The 22,623-nt window shown below is 28.0% G+C and overlaps 1 protein-coding gene across 1 annotated transcript; it reads right to left on the bottom strand.

Annotated features, from left to right (window-relative positions):
- Positions 1 to 7,038: 7,038 nt before the first annotated feature.
- Positions 7,039 to 22,362, bottom strand: LOC136990328 (LYR motif-containing protein 4B-like). Its single transcript, XM_067288721.1, has 3 exons — positions 22,243 to 22,362; positions 14,867 to 14,987; positions 7,039 to 7,397 (listed from the first exon to the last, which is right to left on the bottom strand). Exons 1-3 carry the CDS (start codon positions 22,323 to 22,325, stop codon positions 7,317 to 7,319), a joined length of 285 nt encoding a protein of 94 aa, XP_067144822.1. The 5' UTR covers positions 22,326 to 22,362; the 3' UTR covers positions 7,039 to 7,316.
- Positions 22,363 to 22,623: the final 261 nt, after the last annotated feature.

The following is a 22,623-nucleotide window of genomic DNA, read 5'->3' as shown; positions in this document are numbered from 1 at the left end:
TATATATATATATATATATATATATATTGTGTGTGTGTGTGTGTGTGTGTGTGTGTGTGTGTGTGTGTGTGTCTGGCTCTGGAAGAGGCCTCAAAAAATTTTTAGCTTTAGGGCCTCATCAATCTTAAATCTGGTCCCGTCTAATTCACACAAATAGTTATTTACACTATGGTAATAATTGGCATTGATGTTATATATAAAATAGGTGTTCTTAAACTGTCATATTAAGCAATATAGATAAATATGTGCCTTAGAAAAAATTAATTTCTTCAATAGAATTTTTAATGCTCTAAACAAGTTGTTTAAATGATGTCATCATAATAAATATCAGCTGTAAATCCACATATAGTTTAGTTTCTCCCTTCTTTTGAAATATTAATGTAATGAATAATTTATAACTGTAAATATCAAATAATGGTTTGGGCATGCATTTCAATCTAAAAAGATTCAATAAGTATTTTCACAAAAATATTCATTTGAGAGATTGATCTCTTTAAAAATATAAAAAGCTTCTATAGTTTTTTTAAAAAATATAACAGCTTTCTAAAGGAAAGTGCACAGACATCATTAGATATGAGAGATTTCAAAACATAATATTGCATACTCATAACACATTAATGTACATTGAAATTTCCCCAGCAAAAAGATAAAAGTGATACGGCTGAAAAAACAAAGCCAACATGAATAATCGTGCAAATATGAAAAGTGAATCGGTCTAACTTCTATTAAAACTGAGAAGGTCTTTGGTACTTGACAAAATATTTGCATATTTCTGACTATGAGTTTTCTCCAATGTTTTGAATGAAGCAAATCAACTTTATCACAGCTCTTGAAAAAACATAATTAGAGATGCTAGGAGTTTCACAATGTTCAGTAACACAAAATTCTTGCTGAGACTAGTATATTGCAATTCTAAATTCATTTTGAACCAATTCCTAACTCCAACCACTTCCAGAATATGAAATATCGATAATTCGGTATACTTTTTATTTGCTAAGACCTTTTGTCCTGTTATTACTGTTCACACTACACATTTGAAAGATGGTTGTATGTTTTGATATCAATATATATTTTTTGTAATGGTGATGAATTAGTTACAATGAATGAATATTCATTTTACCTCTTCTGCCATTTTAAGAATGAATGACTGTCTCACTGGCTTAGGATATCATCCGAAAACAGTCAGAACAATTCATCACTCTGCCTTCCTAGCCAGTTAGATTTCTTACTTTGCATCGTGAACATGGCACTGGATCAGACTCAAACTGATCAACAGTATCCTATTTAACAAAACAAACAACTCATGAATTATGTTATATGCCCACACACATCCTATAAGTGGAAAACAGTTGAATTGCCCATTCACAGAGGTATTGTACCTCACACACTGCAATTCTATACAAGCACTAAAATTGCAATAATAAAAGCAAAATTCTTTTGACATAGTTTAACTGCCAGAAATAATATGAATTATAGTATTTACAGTGTTCAATAGAATTTTTATTGATGAGTGTTGCTAAGTGATTCAACCAAAATATCTTTCAATGTTAACATATCAAGTAAATGAATTCTTGGTCAAATGTTTGTTATAACTTACATTAAAGAGAATCATTTGAAATGAAATAAATTAACATCAAAATAACTTTTGATTGATAAATATACTATAAATTTTGAATCTTCATCTTTATATATGAATATTTTTAATCATATATTTCAATTTGATCAAATTTTGCACTTAACATTAAGTAAAAACAAAAAATTTATAAAGTAACAAATCCAGTACAAAAAAGTTTTAATACCAAAAAGTAATCAAACTAGTTAAATCCTAATGGCTAGAAAGCAATAAAATTTAAAAAATCTGGATAACATTAACATTTATAACCAAATATTTTAAATATTGTTTTCTTTAATTAAATACTAAAATTTAAAGTGAAAATTAAAATTTAACATACTGACAATTGTCAAAAATAACAAAATAAACTTTACGAGGATACTGAAAGACTGCAAACAAAATTCTCATAATTTTCTAATATTTTTCTGTGACATCTAAGTAAAGCTATTAATTTCTAATATAATCTAATATTAATAGAAATTAATATTATTATTTTATACTTAATATTATATTATAATATTAATTATCATTTATTATTATTTAGAAATAATAATACACTGAGTGGTAAAAAAATTAGATACACCCTCTAGTAACGAGTTGCTCTGATCACAGCCGATATTCTTCTTGGCATGGACTCAACAAGTTGCTGATACCGTTGCTGAGGAATGTTGGCCCATGCTGACATAATGGCAGCTCTAAGTTGGGTCAGATTGGATGGTGGCGTTTCCAAGCTTTGAAGTGATCTTTCCACTTCATCCCACAAATGCTCCATAAGATTGAGGTCAGGGGACTGAGCTGGCCATGGAAGCAGGTTAAACTCTGATTGATGTTCCTCAAACCAATTTGAAATCAATCGAGCACAGTGGCAAGGTGCATTGTCCTGCTAAAAGTGACCATTACAGCTATAAACGAGTGTACTTGATCGACAACAATATTGAGGTAAGCTGTGGTATTCAGAGATGTGTCCACAAATATCAAGGGACCCAGTGTACTCCAGGAAAACATTCCCCACACCATAATTTCACCACCATCAGCCTGAAGAGTTGTCATTTGGCAGGAGGGGTCCATGAATTTGTGCTGTTTGCACCATATTCTGATCCTGCCATCTGCATGATGGAGCAGGAAACGAGATTCATTGGACCAGGCTACTTTTTCCAGTTCTCAAGTGACCAATTTTGTCATTCCTGGATGCCTTTTTCCTATTTTTCTGTCATACCAAAAGCACTCTTGATGGTCTCCTGCTGCCAAAGCCCATCCTTTGCAAAGTTCATCTTGTGTGTTGGAATATGCTTTGTGATGCACCTGCATTGAATTCAGCTGTAATTTGTCATGTTGTTGCCCTTCTGTTGCTGCGGACTAATGCGTGCTAATTACCTTTCACATCTCTTGTTCACCAGCCTTTTTCGACCAGAATTGTCCTTATTGCTTGAAGTTTTTTTTCTCAACTGCCTCTCTCTAAACACCCAAGATACTGTTGAGTGAGAAAATCCTAAAAGAATCGTCGTTTCCGAGATGCTGGCACCAGCTCTTCTTGCACTGATGATCATCCTTTGTTCAAAGTCACTTAAATCTTTCGTCTTATCCGTTTTGACATTAACTTCCGTGATAACTACATTGTCTGAAGCTGAGTGTTCCTTATATAAGTAACTCTGCATTGTTATGTCACTCTACTCCACTGTCGGACTGGTTTACTTTCAAATAAGGAGTGTCTTTAATTTTTTGGCCCCTCAGTGTATATATTTCTAAATATTTTTAATATTGTCAATATTAAAATTCTAAGTAAACTTAACACAGTTCATATAATTTTATTGTTGCAAATGCATATGTATCAGCAAATAAAAGTTTATAAATCACAGTTATCAAATTTTATCATCAGAATGGTCTTGAAAACCACTTAAGTAAAGATTTGTGCTAAATTATTTTTGTCATTTTTAATCTTTCAAGTTTAGATGTTGGCTTATTCATCAGAGATAAGAAAATTTTCTTCATCTTTTTATTCAGAAAGTGCATTATAACAACAATGAAACAGATTTTCATAAGCTAAGTTATAACAATGCAACCATTTTTGTATTCTAAAGAACTTTTATATGTAACTAAATATTCTGCATAAAATTCTGTGTTGACATTCAATTTTATGGAAAATAAAGATAGTGGTTGGTTCCAATACTAAAACAGCATTTGCATGACTATTATATGTTGAATACTTTTTGATAATTAATCTAAATTGTCTTACTTAGCATTTATTATTACAAAGAACATTCTTTTACCTTCTTAGTTTTTTTTTTGTTTAGTTCCATAGTTTTTTTCAAAGCTGATAAAAAATAAAAAAGATAGCTTTAAAACAGTGGTCCCCAAACATTTTATGTCAACCCTTCATCTTTTATCAATCCTTTCTTCTTTTTTTGTTAATATAGTTAATAATCATAATAAGTAAATCTGGTGAGCCAATATTAATCCACACACTATTTTCCAGAAAGATCTACTTACAGTGTGCAACTGTTATATACATAACCTATTGGACTAATAATTTTTAATGAACCATTTTCAATTGATCCCTGATTAATTTTTGATCTCCAAAAATGTCTTATTGACCCATTTTATCATTCTATAAAATCTTTGTCTTATAATTTATCAATGCTTAAATAAATTAAAATAAAAACAACTTATATGCAAATTTAATTATATCTGCTTCTCAGTGGATTTGTAGTGTAAGCTATTGTAATTTTGTATTTTAATAAATTTTTTAAATTAGAAATAAAGTTTAAATTTTGGAATTATGATTTTCTTTTGATTATTTGTTATAAAGTGATACATTTAAGACTATTTAAAACATCATTATTCAATAGAATTAAAATGTTGTTAGTTTTGTCTCATTGTGAACATATTGGACAACAAGCATTTTCCATTTCATAGATTCTTTCATGGCAGAATTTTCATCTTTCCACTTATACTATTAATATTTTTGAGATCATTTTTAAATGCACTTTCTCAAGTTTTGTTTGGCCTTCCTCTCTTTCTTTTTCCATCAGACACTATCTCTTGTAATGCTATTTTAGATTTCTATAATCTGGTAAATGTAATAAATGACTATCCAAGCACATTCTACATTCTGCAACAATGTCTTGTAATCTTTTTGATCTATATCTTTGTAAAAATGATTATTTATAATATGGTCATGGTAACTGATTTTAAAGATTTTGCATTTTAAGATTCTTATGGAACATGTTTGATTTTTGCACTATTCACTTGTGATCCAAATTTTGCTAGAATAAATTACCATTAGTAAGACAATGGTGTAATGGAACCAAGTTTTCATGGTATTGTCTGTTGATATTGAGATAGAAATTGGTCATATTCATTGGAATACTGTGTTACTTTTGCCAATCCTACAGTTAATATTTGTTTTGACTCTACCACCTTCGCTAAACACTACAGCGTCGTGTTAACTTAATTAGACCAATGAACCTTTTCAACATATTAATGTCCAATGGTTATCTATGTGTCACCTGGTTGTTCCAACTTGCATAATTTTGATCTTTTTTTCCAGTTATTTTTAAGTTGAATTTATTACTGAAACATAGAATTTGTCACATTAAATTTAAATATGGATATTTATTGTCTGTTTAAATCATTACTTTTAATGAATTATTTTTAATCAATTTTTACAATATATTTAAATTTTATTTTTTAATTTGCATTGTTACATAAAAATAATAAAATATATTTGCTTTTGTAACAAATAAATATAATTTCCTAAAATTTAGGCTTCAAATGTTACCTTAATCATATAAGATTCTTCTAATGGCTCAACTTAAAAAAGTGTCTATCAAATAAGAATTAAGAAAAAGAATACAATCATAAATGCATATACTCTTTCTTTAATTTTTGTTTATGTTCTCTTCTTTCTTGATTCTTTATTGCATGTTGAGCCACTAGAATAGCCTTAAACTTTGAGGCTACTTCAAATTCTCTGTCTTTCCTTTAAATCATTGAACAAGGTCATAAATTATTAACTGGTATTTTAAAAAATGTCTATTAAAATTACAGAAAACTTTTATTAATTTTATCTAAATGTTTTAAGTGAAGAAAGACAGCTAAAATACAGGCAATATGAAATGAATTTTCAGTAACACAAAAAACCTTTCACACTTTGTTTCTAGCAATTAAATCACAAAGTACAAACGTTTTCGGCCGTTTTGAATGGCCTTCTTCAGGTACAATAAGGTCGGTTGGAACGTCGGTTAGCAGATATTATGTGACGTCCACTTGTAAGAAGAAACCTTCATAAACACTGATGTCACGTAAATATCTGCTAACCGACGTTCCAACTGACCTTATTGTACCCGAAGAAGGCCATTCAAAACAGCGAAAACGTTTGTACTTTGTGATTTAATTGCTAGAAACAAAGTGTGAAAGGTTTTTTGTGTTACTGATTTTAAGTAGTTCTAGCTTCGAGTGCAAAAAAATGAATTTTCCTAAAAATCATTATTACTTTAATAAAAGTATTTTCAAAAATTCCAATGAATAATGTTTCATATCATTACATGAAGTTATGAATTTGCAAGTTCATATAATGATAAGGAAAAATAAGGATCAAGTTAAAATATTTCAAAATTTAAAGCTGATTCTGTATAATCTAATATATATATATATTGAATAAAATATATTATTAATTTTAAATTTTTTATAAAATTACTATAAATAATAAAACAAATAACAAATATTCAAAAGTGAAAATATAAAATAAATGCTTTTATATGTATAATTATGTAAGCAGAACTGTTATTTTGTTTTCATCAATAACAATCAGAATGCACTATAGTTTAATATCTTTGCTCAATTTATCATTTTAGTTTCCTATTATCACCTGTTAAGTATTGCCTAATGAACTTTTGATGCTTAGTTTAAAGATTTGATTATTATAATAAATAAAAATGTAGATACTACATAATTGGGTTAATACTTAAATAGTTTCAATAAAATATCAATAATAAATACCGTATTTTATGGACTATAAGACGCACTTTTTTCTTCGAAAAATTGCCTCCAAAATTCAGGTGCGTCTTATAGTCCGTAGCATCTTATAGGTTTTTTTTAAAAAATTGCTTAAAAATTAAGGTGCGTCTTATAGTCCGTAGCATCTTATAGTCTGTAGCGTCTTATAGTCCGTAAAATACAGTATTTGATGTTATACAAATAAAATGATAAAATAAAAAGACATCCTCATCTTAATATCAATACTGTTGTAATTCCAAGCAGTAAAATAATATTACTATAATAATTAAATAATAAGCATTAAATTTTTGTTAATGAAATTGTTAAAAGAATTTATTATACTTCTCAATATATATTTTCTGTTCATTTAATTTAATCTGTATTGTTTATAGATCTGTTACAGTTGTTTTAATGTAAATCATGTAAACAAATTCAATTAAATAAATAAGTATTTATTTTAATACATATGCATACATTTTTAACAACAATACTGACTAATATATATTATCAAAAATACGTTTTAATAAAGACATAAAAAAAATCCTTAACTTAAGTTTACACAGCATTCAGAATATCTAAAAATGAATTACACAAATGAAAATAAATACATGGAAATGCTTGTTGTTGTTCTGTGATTTCATAAACTCCATAGGAGCAAAGTTTAATAATTTCAATATCATTGAGTACATAGATTTATATTAGCAGTTATTCATTGTTCCATACCTTTCATACTTTTGGATTTAGATTCAATTACTAATTCTGGTGATTTATATAATTTTCCAATTACAACCTGATAAAATAAAAATATTTGAATAATTATAATTTTAAGTTTTAAACAACTAAGTAAGAATAAATAAATTATATAACATGTTTGAAATAAGCCACCTGTAAATCAAAAGAATTACTCAAAGTATTCATTCAATTTCATTTTTAAATATACTTAAATTATTTTATGTTACAAAAATAAACAACATAAAATACTCATTCTACTAGATCCAGCAATCAATTATATAATCTCTTAAATATTTTAAATTATTTTTACTCATCTTAAGGATGAAAATAACTCAAATATACAGGATCTAATAATAAATTTCTATTAGATAGTGACAACATAAACTAATAACTTATATAAGTAACAGATATGTAATATCAATGGTGTGGCATCATTATATAACTTACTTTTTCATAAATTTTAATATATCATTGTTAATCATTTTTTAAAAATATTTTATTTTTATTGTAGTTATTTTAAATTATTTAATCTTTAAGCAGTAGAATTTGCTTATATAATATTAAAATGCAAAATAAAACTCATAAAAAATTGGTTATTATTTAAACTTAAAATGAGAAAAACATTTTAACATTGTATTAGAAAATAATATACTAAAAAACTCAGATGGGAAATTGATATACAATATGTAAGAAGTAAACTTTTGAGTAAGAAATTGTTGAGAAAGAAGTAAAATTTTATTTATTTAGCTAATTTATGCAACAAAAAAAAAATCAGTTCTACATTAATGTATTTTCTGAAAAAGTAAAAAAATGGTAAACTGTAAATTAAATAGTTCTTAAACTGCTTTAAATTTTCCTATTGTAATTTGCTGTCTGAGAAAGATTAATGTTTCTGAAACAATAAAATACAATATGATTAAAAATTATTTACACAAGCAACTGAAGTGGAGTAAGCTTAAACACACTTGAAATCCATACCAAGCCAAAAGAAAAATAAACTAAAATAAAAATAAATATAATATAGTCATAGGAAAAACTTGCATAAAAATTGTTTCAATTCATGTACTTTGAGTATATAAAAATACAACACGATATTACAGTTTAAGAATTTCTTCCTATACTAATTTCGAAGCACTAAAAAAAAATGAATTCAATAATGGTAGACAAGGTATATAGAGATAAGGTAGCGCAACTCGGTGTAGCGAGAAAAATGCCACTGTGCATGACGTCACTGTCGAGAAACTTGATTCACTACCGCTCTGTAACATGTGCTGTTTATGTCAGAAATGCAATTTTAGAGAAACGAATGCACTGCAAAACTCAAACAACGGTTAATAAACATGTACGATTGTTAATATGGTGCTATTCAAAATCAAATTAATTAATTTAATTACGCTTGTAAACTTATTCTACATAACCACTCCACAATTCACTCGTATGAGAAAACTAATTAGAGAAAAAGTATTCTACAAGTAATTAAATCATTACTTTACTTCATGGCTACTCCTCAGGCAAATAAGCATGAAAAAATAAATAATAAATGTTTTTCCATGATATTTCCCGAGTAAAGAAAAAAAATTTTTTGTTATAAATATGTTTCTTATACAAAACCAAAGTTTAAAAAAATAATACTAATGCTTCACAAGTAACAAAATACATTTTTGCTTTTTTATTCAATACAAAATTAATGTAGATATTACAATAGACCTAGATATTAAATAACGTGTATATTTATACTGGTTTAAGCAAAACATTGCATCAAGAGAGCTATATATATAATTATAAATTTTTTAATTTCTGGATGTGCAAGCATATGAAGCTTGCCACTTTCTTGGTGTTGTTCGGCGGATCTTTGGATTTTGCTTTCTGTATTTATATAATGTATCCTTATAAAAAGTCTTGTTCTGGCATACAATTTTATTACTTGAGGATGCAGATGTGGAAACTTCTTTGATAAAATTTCACAGAGGCCCTTAACAACATTGCTCACTTTGGAAATATTGTTTCCAATAAACAGCAAAAATGTTATTTCTGTTTGCTTTACAGTGTTCAGCCAGCTATCTGTTGGCATTATCAAGCCACCTCGAGACAATTTTTCTATCCAGTCATTGTTCAATTGAGGTGAAGAGAGTTTCATTTCTTCACTATTATGACCAAGAGAAATATCAATTTGCTTGCAACGATAAGCAATATAACCTGCTAAGTAGCGCAGTCCCTGTTCAGAACATTCAGCTGTAGGTACTGACAGACAAGATGGAGACATTTCTAAAGTCATTTCTTGCACCTCTGAGTCCTCTTCAATCATCTTAAGTGCTTCTTCCATACTAAGAATTAATCCAGTGAAAAGATGCGATGTAAGGTATTCATCAGCATCTTTGTCAATTGCTACTGGACATGAAGAGCTTAATGTAATGTCAGTAACATTTCTACTCATGATCATAAGACGTAAACGATTCTTAAATTCAACAGGGAGGGGGTGGTCATATGTTCTTCCTAATGCACGAATCTGAGAAAAAAATTTTCTAAACAGTCTTGATTAAATCTTGCAGTTAAAATGTACTTAATATTGTAATTTTTACCAAGGTCTGTGTAGCAGCAGAGGAGTGAACGAATGGACATAAGGAAGCCTTTCTGAAATGGTAATAAATGTGTTCTTTTTCCCAACTTCATATTCTTACAAATAGAATAAAATTTGCGAAGTACTTGTTCTTGGCCTTCTGTATGCATTCCAAAGGCACTAGCAATTGGACGATCATCAATTTTAGGGATTCTTGAATTGAGGATGTCAAAAGTATCGTTTACAAGTTTTACAAAATCAGAAATTTCCTGGTCATCAGGTAGAAGGAAAGATATTGCTTGAGCGACACGATTAGAAAATAACTGGCAAGCTAGATTAACTTTTTGACGTTCTCTTCCACGCACATCCACATGAGCTTGTGTCAGTTTTGGACATAGCTTTATTTCCCCATTATCCAAGGATAATATTTTCAGAAAAACATCTTTATTCACATGTTTTCCTCCTGGTAAAATAATGCCTTCATCTAATACATGATTCCTCAAAAGTTTAATCAAATGTGGCACATCTGAATAGACCCATATGTGCTTTCCTGGATGTGTAGGATTTTCAAAGCATGTATTTTCATGGTCAACTTTGAGATAGTTCCATACCTTTGAATTTTTTCCTCCCCGATCACACACAACAGCAACAACTATAAATCCTGCACTCTGAACTTTAGTTATTATTTCTTTCAATAATTCACCTGTCATAGTGGTATCAAAGTCATAATAAACAGGCTGTTTCCAATTCCCACACAGGCACGAGCCATTACTACCTGTACCTGACTGTGAGGTCCAAAAACTTTGTCCATCTCTTGGTCATAACAGAGTCTGGAGTCAACATTCATTTCATCAAAGCTTAGAATGCAGAGAGATTCTATAACTGTGAGACTTTCAGATTTCATCTTCATTATTTGCAAAACATCATGCAGTACTCCTGGATAGCAATGAAAAGATGAAGAAACCCATCTCCTTAAAGTAGAAAGTGCAGGTAAAGGAATTTCAAGGCTTTTTCTCATATACACATAACACTTCCTAGACAAAGAACGCAGGGTCAGTGCTTTTGCTATATCTTCTTTTGTCCAATGTGGCTTCATTTTTTGTGTTATAAGACAATCTATTTGTGTTTTGATAAATATGTTTTTCAAAATATTATTTATTTTCTCATTCACTTCATGTTTTTTACTTTCTAATAATTTTAATTTTTGATTTTTCTCAGTAAGAGCCAAATGTAATAATTTATTTTTTCTTTTCCAAGTAAATATTTCCCTCTTCAAGTGATCAATTTTAGCATTTGCTAAATCCAGTTTTTTTGCTAATTTCACTTCCAGAGAAGACTCACTTATAGGTTCAGTTTCAGTACCTATGTCAATTTTATTCTTTTTTGGTGAAAGATAGGACGGTCTGTTCAGTGCACGTTTCCGATTCTCTTGCTGTGTATATCTTATTGTTCTGTCATGCATTTGCTCTACTATCTCTGATGTACATGGGACATCCGAAGATCTAACAGGAGCTAGATTTAAAGATGGCACAGCATCAGGCTTTAAGCGTCTCCTGGAAGGTATATTTAAGAGTTCTGCCTTTAGATCTCTCTCATAGTCATCTTTAAGCAAGTGTGCACTGCAAACTGTTGCATTTTCAACAGTGACTTTGTCCTCTCGTTTGCAGGCATGAATCCACTTACTTCTAAGAGTAGGATGCTTTGGGAAAGAATGATAAATTACATTACTTCCTTTAGTCTTTTGATTGTAATTTTCACACACTGCCATGCAACAGTTTGGCATTATTCAACTTGATCAATGAACAATAACTAAAAAATTCACACGTCAACACACTACTATTTAACAGATACTTTAAAAATATTAAATTTCACCTTATACTTGTATTCCGAACACCCATCAAAACTTAATTTCAAATGTAAACGAACAAAGATCACCACGGTATGTCGAAAGCTCACGTGTTTCTCAATGGTGACGTCATGTGCACAACGATTAAAAGAGAAACCTACTGCGCACACAAAACGAGCACCCCCTGAATGGTAGAAGCTAATTTAAAAATGAACTACAAATAAAATAAAATAAAATTAATTTGTTATAATTGGTTTATATTTGTTGAAAAGTCTTGAACTTTTTTACGTAACTCATTGACAGTTTAAAAATTCTATTCTGAAAATGAGAGATTTGAAGCCAAAATAGTGTAAGGATTCAAATCTAGATAATAATGTTTTAAAAGAATTATTTACAGTTAATTACTAAAATATGAAATTCTTATTGGATCTGGAAATAGGTCATTGAATTATTCTTAATTATCTAAATTCAATTAGGAAAATTGAAAAAGTTTCACACACAGTTATAGCATGTAAAAATTTTGCTTTTTGCTATTTGTACATTATAAATATGAAAATATCATGATCATATTTCAACATGTAGTGAAAAATAATCATGTATAATAATCAAACACAATTTATGTAATAATTAGATCACAATAAAACTTCAAAGTAAATGATGAAACATTCTTTATTCCAAGAAACTGAAAACTATAACTATAATTTTTATACTTGGAGAAATCATTATAATGTAATAGAAAACTATTGTTCCTAATTAAAGCCACAGAGAGAAGGAGCTAGGAATTTTTCCCTTGGTCAAAAAAAAATTAGGGGCTCATAGTGGTTCCTATTCCTATAAAATTAATGTTATTTTTACTAACAGAAAAGAAAATCATTAAGAATGCTTTTATTACTAAAGAAACATTCTACATACTTCACTTGTTCAAAAAAAAAAAAAAAGGGAAAAAGAGATCCACCCTACACCCGGGCCCCATACAAGCTCTTGACAGCCCTGTTCCTAATTGGACATAACTGATGAAAAACAATCTGGATCTTAGTTAATCAAGAGACTGCTTCACAGCACAGCACAGACTTACATGATCATTCTTAAACTTAACAAATCAAATACAAAATATTGACATATTTAATGAATTTATTACTTTCATTAAATTATCATTTTTTACACACTTATATTTTTACTATGAAATAAAAAGATTCATATCCTGATCCAAAGTTAGACGATGCTAAAAAGTTCCTGATAATTAGAAAACTTTGTTGAATATCACAATACTTATTTTTAAAATATTTATCTAAATCAAATAAAAACATTCAAAATTTCAAATATAAACTGATTATTTATTTTAAGATTGATTAGAAAATAACTGACATTTTTTAGAAGCCTGGATTCCATAAAGGGCTATTATTTTCCATTAGTCTAAATAATGATAAAGCCATTAAAGTTAATCAATCATTTAACTTATCTGAAATACATTGAAAATATCTTTAACTTTATTCATAGTATTTATAAAAAACCAAAACTAATTTATTTTCTTCATTAAAAATAATTTAAATTTTGATTCAGTTGAATTCATTTCTGATAAATAATTGAAACAAGTTTCAATTTGTATCATCTAAAATATATAAGATTAGTAATACATCTGAGAATCTAAATTCACTATATGCTTAAAAGGGGAATGATTAATTATAAAGAAATTTAATATTTTATAACTGGAAAAATATGACATTTTGTAATTTTTAAAAATATGAATAATATTTTTCAATGAAGAATACTCAATTATTAAAATTTTAAACAAAAAATGCTTTCTCAATAAATAAAATTAAATACAGTAGAGACTTGTTAATCGGAATCGCCGGTAAGCGGAACGATTTTCAGTCGGACTGTGTCGTGCTGAATCGAACGTTTTTGATACTAGATTTACTTCTAAAGTATAATTTTATGTTTTATATTCTTCAATATATTTATTTTGTTTGTACAAAATGAAGAAATAATTTTTAACGATACGATAGCCTAGATTATTATTATAAAAATTTTCGTTAGGCTTAAAATCGACGAAAATTCAACACGAAGCGACACGCAACGGAGAAAAATTCAACACGAAGCGACACGCAAGGGAGAAAAATTTGAACATCAGACAGGTTAATATATTTTTTCATACATAATTGGTAATTGGAACAAATCACTAATCTGAACAACCGCAGTCCCCAATTGATTCCGATTTTCGGTTCTCTACTGTAATATGAATAAATTGATATGCCACAAAACTTTTTCCACTTTTAAATTACAAAATCATTTAACTATTTCCAAATTTTTGGATCCAATAAATAAACACATTGGATTGAATGTGTACTGTACATATTTTTATCAGATTATATTTTATAAAGTATGCCTAATAATTAGATCAGATTTTAACATCATAATTTTTAGGTAAGTATTACATATTAATATGATAGATTAAGTATTGATTAGTGATATGAGGCCCACCAGTGGCCGAACAGTTCTGTCGCTAAACACTGGGAGTTAGGTCACGGGTCAGGCCACACTCGGACAGGCTGGCAACATGGAGTTTTCTGGGTTTTCTCCACGTTTGTAACACCTGAATAGGGGCCAGTTTCCCTTACAAGAACCTCCCGGAAGGCATTTCCCCTCATGTAACATCGCGCACCAGAGAAAGCAACAGGAAACCACTCTGGTTGTAACTTCCCTCAGGATACACCTTGGCACCTTAACTAACCACTTATTAACCTGTACCAGGTGCTTGCTGACATCAGGATTTCTGATATGGCATGCTGAGAGAGTGATATGAGCCATTCACAGGCCAAATTGATTAACTTCATTTGTAAATTCTTAATATGATCTTCAATACTTTCACATTTTATCATGTAACTAAATTTATATATCGTTATATTAAGGCACAGTTTAATGTACTGTAACAATATATAAAAATACATTCTACATTGTTTACATAAATTTAAAGTTTAAAAGGAATTTTAAAAAGTAATTTATATTATCAATTTTTATACTTTTTGTTTTGTGAAGTTAATAGATTTGGCGAGTGGCTCATATAGCAAATTACTGAATTAAATCATTTTAAATATAAGTTTTAACATATTAAATTCAACTTTACCTGTCTTTTGATAATTTCTAAATTTTCTTTTCCATAACTAATAAGGTCTTTTAGTTTTTCTGGATCTGTTTCATTTTTATTTTGCCTAAATGCATCTTTTATTCTTCTTAGGGCATAACTTCTGAAATTGCAGAAGAGTTAATAAATACTGCATATAAAAATTCATATTTATATACCAAATATGGTATAAAAGTAACTGAATAAATATAATAAGAATTCTAAGTTGATTATGTGAATAAATTTTGTTAATTTATTTCATAAATATTTAAATGATTTCTATAAAAATTTAAAAGTCTGATAACAGTACTAAAGTGTAGAAATGGTGACGATTCTAGATCATAATGTAGATCAAATTGTGACTACAATTATAAATTTTAACACTGAAATTTTAAATATCTATTTTATTTTTGAAATAAGTTAGTTAATTTTTATTTTAGTGAATTTATTACTTGCATAATGCTTAATCAAAATTAGTAGCAACAATTTAGGAAAAATTCAATTTTGTTAAAAATATTATGCATAATATGCTTTAAAATTTCAGAATTAAATTTAAGGTACTGAAACTTTGTCTAAAGAATGTAAGAAAAATGTTTACTTATGAACAGATTTAGCATGACAATAGTATAGATAGCTTTATATGAATCCAAAACTGCAACAGAGCTTTAAAAAGAGAAATAATTTATTAACAAAACTTTTAAAACAAATAATTTCTTGTAGACTGTCTACAAGAAATTATTTGTTTTAAAAGTTTTGTTAATAATATTTTAAAATGAAATTATTATATAATCAAATATAGTTCATTTTCTGATCTAAATAAATTTGAATATGCTTTTAAATTATAATATATAATCTTTGATTTATTAATTTTTCCTTTAATTTCTTAGCTATTTATAAAATATCTCTTTTCACTTCTTATATTTATAAAATAATAAAAAATTTAATAGAATGCACTGGTTTCCAATCAACATAATCATTACAAATAGCTACATTTAAAATTTCTAAATTTTGCATTTTACTTTTCCAATCATTAAATTAATTCAATTTCTCACACCTAAATGCAAAATTTCCAGCAAAGAAACACCCAAATTCAATATTCGAATGTTTTTGGCCACTACTTTATTGGCCCTCTTCAGAAAATGTAAAACGAAAAAACCATTCTCTATATAGCATGTAGCCATTTGCTGGAAATTTTGCATTTAGGTGCGATTCTCTATGTGTACAGTTCCAGTTTTCTGATAAAGTAGTTGTTTAATTCAATTTCACAACCTTTTCTGTTATCAACTACAATAGATATGCTCTAATGTAAGATATTCTCTAAAAATTACAAAAATAAAACATTGTTTTACATTTGCCAGATCTGATAATACTAAATTACACACATTCAACTACACCTTACTGAGTAACTGAAAAACTTTGTAACAACCATGCTATTACTAGCATACTGAATTTATTTTCTATTTAATTATTAACATATATAGTGACCCAAATAAAGTGTTACAGCTCAATATACTGTTATTCAATCTATGATTAAAAATAATTTTTTCATCAATGTTCAAGTTAGGAAAGGTGTTATTAAATTTGCTAAAGAACTTTCATGTGATCCTTATGGGGATGGAGGTGGGAGTCAACTCTGAAATTTTAAATGAACCCTATGAAAACATTAGTATGTTTGGATTCTATACTAAAAAATCAGGAACTTTCAGTTTAGGGTGTTATTTAAGAAAACACCCTAAACTGAAAGGTGATTTTATAAAAAAAGGTGATTTTATAAATTTTAACCTGAAAGGTGATTTTATAAAAAAAAAAAAAGCATCTTGTGAAGTGAAGTAGTTATTAATAAATTAGTACAGAAATAAATTTTTAAAAACTTAAGAATTATTTATTTATATTATTCCATTTACATTCAGACATTGCATGTGATTCCAGAATGACAGAGCATCCTCACACTTTGCTAGAACATGCATTTTGTTGAATGCACAGTTTGGTCAGCAATAGATTGAATGTCGTGGATCTGTTCAATTGTCCTCCCTGTTCACCTCATATGATTAGATTATTTTTATGAGAATATGTTAAAGAACATGGACAATAACCAATAAGATAAAAAGAGAAATTACAAACAGCCTGTGCATCAATGACACATAATGTTAGCAATGTTCAAACATTATTTAATTAGACTAAATGAATGTCTGAATGTAAATAAGGTGCTATTTAAATTACAAAAAATTTATGAATTTTTATTTAATTGATTTCTGTACTAATTTGTTAATCATTATTTCTATTTTATATAATACTTTTTTAAAAAATGTGATTTAAAAAAACCTGCAAGTTGCTACTTTTTTATATGAACAGTTACATAAATAAACTTATGTGGGCTTGTTATATAAACATACTACACATATTTAAAAAACATATCTATATGCTAGTCTATTATTGACAAGTTATGTATTTTAGAAAATACTACAAAATATTTTATATTTTAATTTGTTGAATAAAATATAAAATATTTATCTCTCTAACAATGAAATAACTTCATGCAATTCAAACTTACCAAGTAAACAAAGTGTTCTTTGAATAACAGTTTGTTCTTTTGTTGGAATACATTTTATTTTAGAATATTTTATTATAAGAAACATTGGGTCATCAAAAAGTTTCTTCATTTTTCAAGACAATAATAATACCCAAATTTAAAAATGAAAAAACTATTAAATTATATAGACACTTTTGTTTTTATTACTTTAACCCATCTGTTGAATAGACCTATTATCTCACATGCAAAAAATGTCTCCAAATGGTTTTTCACATTAAGTTATTGAACCTCTGCAAACTATTCTGGAAACAAAGAAATAAATAGTATCCTGTAATCTGAAGGCACAAGGTTGGGAGAATAAAGAAATGGCACAAAACAGCCTATCCAAATTCCAATAATTTTTCTCAAGTGGTCAAAGAGACACACAGTCTAGCATTGTCATACTGAAAAGCCACATTCTTTCTGCTTACTAATGTTGGCCATTTTAATTTGATGGCTGCCTTCTAATTATTAAGTTTGGAACAGTGCTTCTCTGTATGAATGATCTGATTTGAGGTAACAGTTTGTAACAGATAATTCTCAGCCAGTCCCACCATATGTTCAGTATAATCTTTTACAATGTAACTGATTTTTCAGTGCATCACTTGAGTTTCTCCACAATCTTTTCACTGCATATTATCATAAACAATTCATTCTTCATTGTCAGAAATTAGTTGCTTTAAAAAATATATCTGGTTATGTTTCAACTGTAAATCAGGCAGATATTCCATCTATCACATTTCTTTTGTTCATTTGATATAATAACCATCAATAGCTGAAAGTTTCCAGACAGCAGTGTATCTTCTAAAGAAAAACTCCCTGTATGGAACCTCTTAAACTACTTTTGATATGTATGGACATTAACAGCAACTTCACTGTAAACAATATAAATCCTTTGTTTATGTGCAGTTGTAGCATTTTTGTTTTATGGAAGCATAAGATAACAAAATGTAAAAGATTGTAGAAAAGCATAAGATAACAAAAATGCAACTCAAGATTCTCCATTTTTAAATCCAAGAATTTGATTATAATGATATCGTTTCTGTTCATTAATTTCTGTTATCATTATAACAGAAATAAATAATTTATACTGGTAACATACATAAGATATTATATTGAAACTAATGAAAACAATTAAACGTAAATCGCCATTAACAACTGTAAATTGCTACTAGTGGCACCTTATGTAAAAAATAAACAAAATTTTTAATAAATCAAGTATTTCACAGTATTTTCTATTAAATATTTTCATTATTGAATATAGAATATAGAAACAGCAATCTTTTCAGAAAGTTCATACTAGTCTATAAATTACAATAGAAAGGTTAATATTACATTTTATATGAATATACAGTCAAACTTAGATTTTGTGTTACTATTTGTTCTTCTCTGAAACTTGCACTAAATTGAAGTACCTCAAACAATAAGAATTATAATTAATAATTAGATCTACTTACAAATCTGAGGTTATAAAACATGATGCCATTGTAATAAATTCTGCTAGCTTCAGGAATCCAACTTTTTATTACAAAGAAATAGATTAACTTTGATTTTGTTCTAATTTATATATTGTTACACTATTGTCTAAACTGTTAATTCTAAAAGTTTAAGCTGAGGATGGTCAGATTTTGACCAAAAACATTTCTTCTTAATAAAACACTGGCTTCATGAAACTAGCAGAATTTATGTTCATGCACATTTGAATTTGAGAATTTGAAGTCATGTAATTTGGTGATAATGTAGTTTGCAATGAAAATCATACAGCATATTTATTTTAATAAACTGCAACCTCTAATAAATTGCACAGCTGCAAGACAAAAAAAGTTAGACAATGCCCTCTAATAGTAAGTGCACTGTCTATTGGAGGAAGATAAGGCTTATTTTAAACTGAAAAACTGCAGTCTATTCATCATTGTCACTCTATTGTATTTTGACATAAAGTGTGTTGAGTGTTGCATTGTTGTTCAAATAATAATAATAATAATAATAATAATAAAATTACAGGATTTATTCCATTAATAGCAGCACTTAATTCCCAAAGAATAGAACAAATAGTTGCCCTTTAACAGTAAGTGCTCTTTAATAAACAGTGCAGTTGTAAGATGAAAAAAGTTATAGATACCATATCCTTTACAGGTACTCCTCACTTTATGACCTATCTGCTTAACGACCACTCGCATTTATGACCAATCGAGTTTCGACCCTGCAATTTGGGGAATTCCCTTTCTCAGCTTGAGTGTCGGCCAATGGCGAATGGTGACATGTGCACTAAGCGTACAATAATAGGCTTGCGCATACTATAATAGTCTTTTTATGAATAAATTTGAAGTTTGTTACATAATTTGTATAATTTTACAATCCTATATTCCCGGCGCAAGTTCCTCGCTTATCGATTAATTCGCTTAACAACGTAGTCATCAGAATGGAACTCGGTCATAAAGTGAGGAGTACCTGTATTAGAATAAATATGGTATTTAATAATGCACAGATACTGAAGGATTCTCTAACATTTGTGAAGATCTCGTTTATATTGACCAATATTCATTGACATTTTATGAAGATGAGTATTTAACAGGATACTATGTTGAGATTTGGCTTTGTATCATTTAATCATTTTCATTAACTCAGAAAGACAAAGATAACTATCTTTCCTGATTTTTATCATAGTTCTTATTTTTACTTTTTTATTCACAATTCCTTAAAACTCTGATAGCATTTTAATAGATTTGAGATTTTATAGAATGACTAATATTCAGATAGATGTTTAACAGATAAACAACATATAAAAAACAAAACATAAGGTTGAATTTATTTTGTTTATTTATAAAACAAAAAATGTATACATGTATATGTACAGTACATATATTCAAATTGTTATACATCTGTCCAAATATTAAATAGTGTCACTGTATGTGCGTATATTGAGATTTAAAATTGGTGTCTATTATTTAAATACATATTGTATTGATACCTGATACCAGATACCTGCTCAAGGAATTCGAACAGAGCCAGGCAGAAGGGTGAAATGTGATATATACAATGTTTAAAATCGAACAGCATTGTTCTAATACTCTGTTCGCACTGAGCATTTCAATCTACATTGTGACCAAGGACGTGCGAACATAGTATTACAGTCCAAGTAGGAAGCCAGTTTAGTTCAGCACCTGAAGCAGGCCTTGGTGAAAGCCGGAAACGTTCAGAAGTTTTGTTTAGTTCAATACTGGTAAAAAAGGTTTTGTTTGTGACAGTTCATTTCTCACTCCAGTATTTCTGATTAGAAGACTGTTATTTTATGTGTATCGTATTTAGATTCAAACATCTAATTTTGAAAATGAAAGCATTATTACAACTTAATAAATAGACAATATTTATTTATTCTTATGACTAGAAAAAAAAAAAAAAAAAAAAAAAAAGCTATTTTTAGTGTTTCTAAGGCTTTTTTTATATTCTCTGCACTCAAAGCTAGAACTACCTAAAATCAGTAACACAATAGCTAGAAACAAAGTGTGAAAGGTTTTTTTGTGTTATTGGTCCTTTTTTATAATACTGTTTTCTTAAACAGAAACTTTAAGGTTTTCATTAAAATGTTAATGACTTGATCAATAACATCTTTAGATTTTTAGATTTAATATATGATTTTTAGGATATTCAATTATGTAGATAATTCATTTCTTGTATAGTTATAATTTTATCCAAATCACAGCCATTTACTTTAAACTTATTTTTACATTTAAGTTTAATAATATTGTACATTTTGAAAAAATAATTTTTTTTACTTAAGATAAAAACTGGCCTGCAAACATAAGAGAGATATATCTGTAGAAACAAGTTTACGAAAATATCTAGAATCCACATTAGTGTTTTCGAAAGTATGTAAAACTAGAATTAACAAAAAGCAATAATTGAACAAGTTCAACAAAATTAAGAAACTACAGCCTTTGATATTTGATATCAAATTTAATTAGAACAAATAAAGAATCTTATAATTTCTTTCTGTATTCAATTGGAACCCAATAATGGCTAATTAAGTTAGCCTGGCTGATGGTTAACTTAATCAAGAGCTTGTATAGAGCCGCAAGAAAGCCCCTTTTGCAATTTTTTTGTTTTTTGATACAAATGAAATACATACCATAGAAATGATAGAATGTTTCTTTATTAACAAACAGAAGTTCTAAAAATTTTATTTTTTGTTAATAAAATAATGTTAATTTAGAGGTATAGGAACTATAGTCCCTAAGTTTTCTCCAGGACCCAGGAAAATTCCTATTTATGTTAGCCCTGCTATCAGCAAGTTCCAATTGAATGCAGAGCATTAAAGGCTTAGTTTATTTTGTATGCAAAACCAATGATCATCAATAGAAAGATGATGTGCTTGAGAACAGCATCAGTATTATCCTCAGATGTTCTAATATATTGCTTGTAAAGATAGGCAGGGAACATTTCAGGATTAGAGAAAATGGAGTCTATATCTGATTGAACTTCAATTTTCATAGATTTATTTATTTATTGATCTATAAAATTAGTGATATTATATTGACGTGTTAATAAAACTGCGCCATTTAAATATTAAAAAGAGATAAAACAGGGAATAGTACTGGAAATTGGAATGTCTGGTCACTCTACTGAAGATTAAGCTCTACCTATCAATTTAATTTTCGTTCTTATCAAAAGAAGTAAACTCTATTAGACATCCGGTCTGATAAATATTTTTCTCATTCGAAATCAAATTTTAAATATTCAAAATTAGTTTGATAATAAGATTTGTATTTCTATTTAACGTCTGTTAGCACATTTTTTAAAGAAAATTTACCTATAAATAAAATTAGAAAACTGCTGCGACTCTTTCAAAAGTTGTTTGTAAAGGCTTATTACTTCACTCCTGGCGGCAGCCATTTTTTTTACTATTCCTAAAGCGCTCTCTAGTGGTACAAGATCGTTAAAGAAAACCTTAAAATAATATTAAATAATAAATTTTACTATTTGTTTGGCTTAATATAAATTAACAAAAATTCATAGATTAGCTTAACTATCATTTTAACGTACAAGATACATTAATTAAACGTTAATTCTTAAATAATTTTATTGTTTATATTAAAAATTCTATAATAGTTAATGTCTAAACATTCATAAATTAAATGTTTACGGTTACGTAAAGTTTATAAAATGTATATGGATAATTTAAAGTGAAAAT

The sequence above is a fragment of the Centruroides vittatus genome, unplaced genomic scaffold (assembly GCF_030686945.1).
Source record: "Centruroides vittatus isolate TY-2023 unplaced genomic scaffold, ASM3068694v2 scaffold_899, whole genome shotgun sequence".
Lineage (NCBI taxonomy): Eukaryota > Metazoa > Arthropoda > Arachnida > Scorpiones > Buthidae > Centruroides > Centruroides vittatus.
Note: the sequence above shows the minus strand (reverse complement) of the source record. Positions and strands in the feature narration are given on the sequence as shown.

Coding starts and splice junctions, on each gene's coding strand:
- LOC136990328 (XM_067288721.1), bottom strand. CDS start 22,325: ATGGCTGCCGCCAGGAGTGAAGTAATAAGCCTTTACAAACAACTTTTG. Junction 14,988..22,242: donor TTTTCTAATTTTATTTATAG/GTAAATTTTCTT, acceptor CTGCAATTTCAG/AAGTTATGCCCTAAGAAGAA. Junction 7,398..14,866: donor TAGAAATTATCAAAAGACAG/GTAAAGTTGAAT, acceptor TTATTTTATCAG/GTTGTAATTGGAAAATTATA.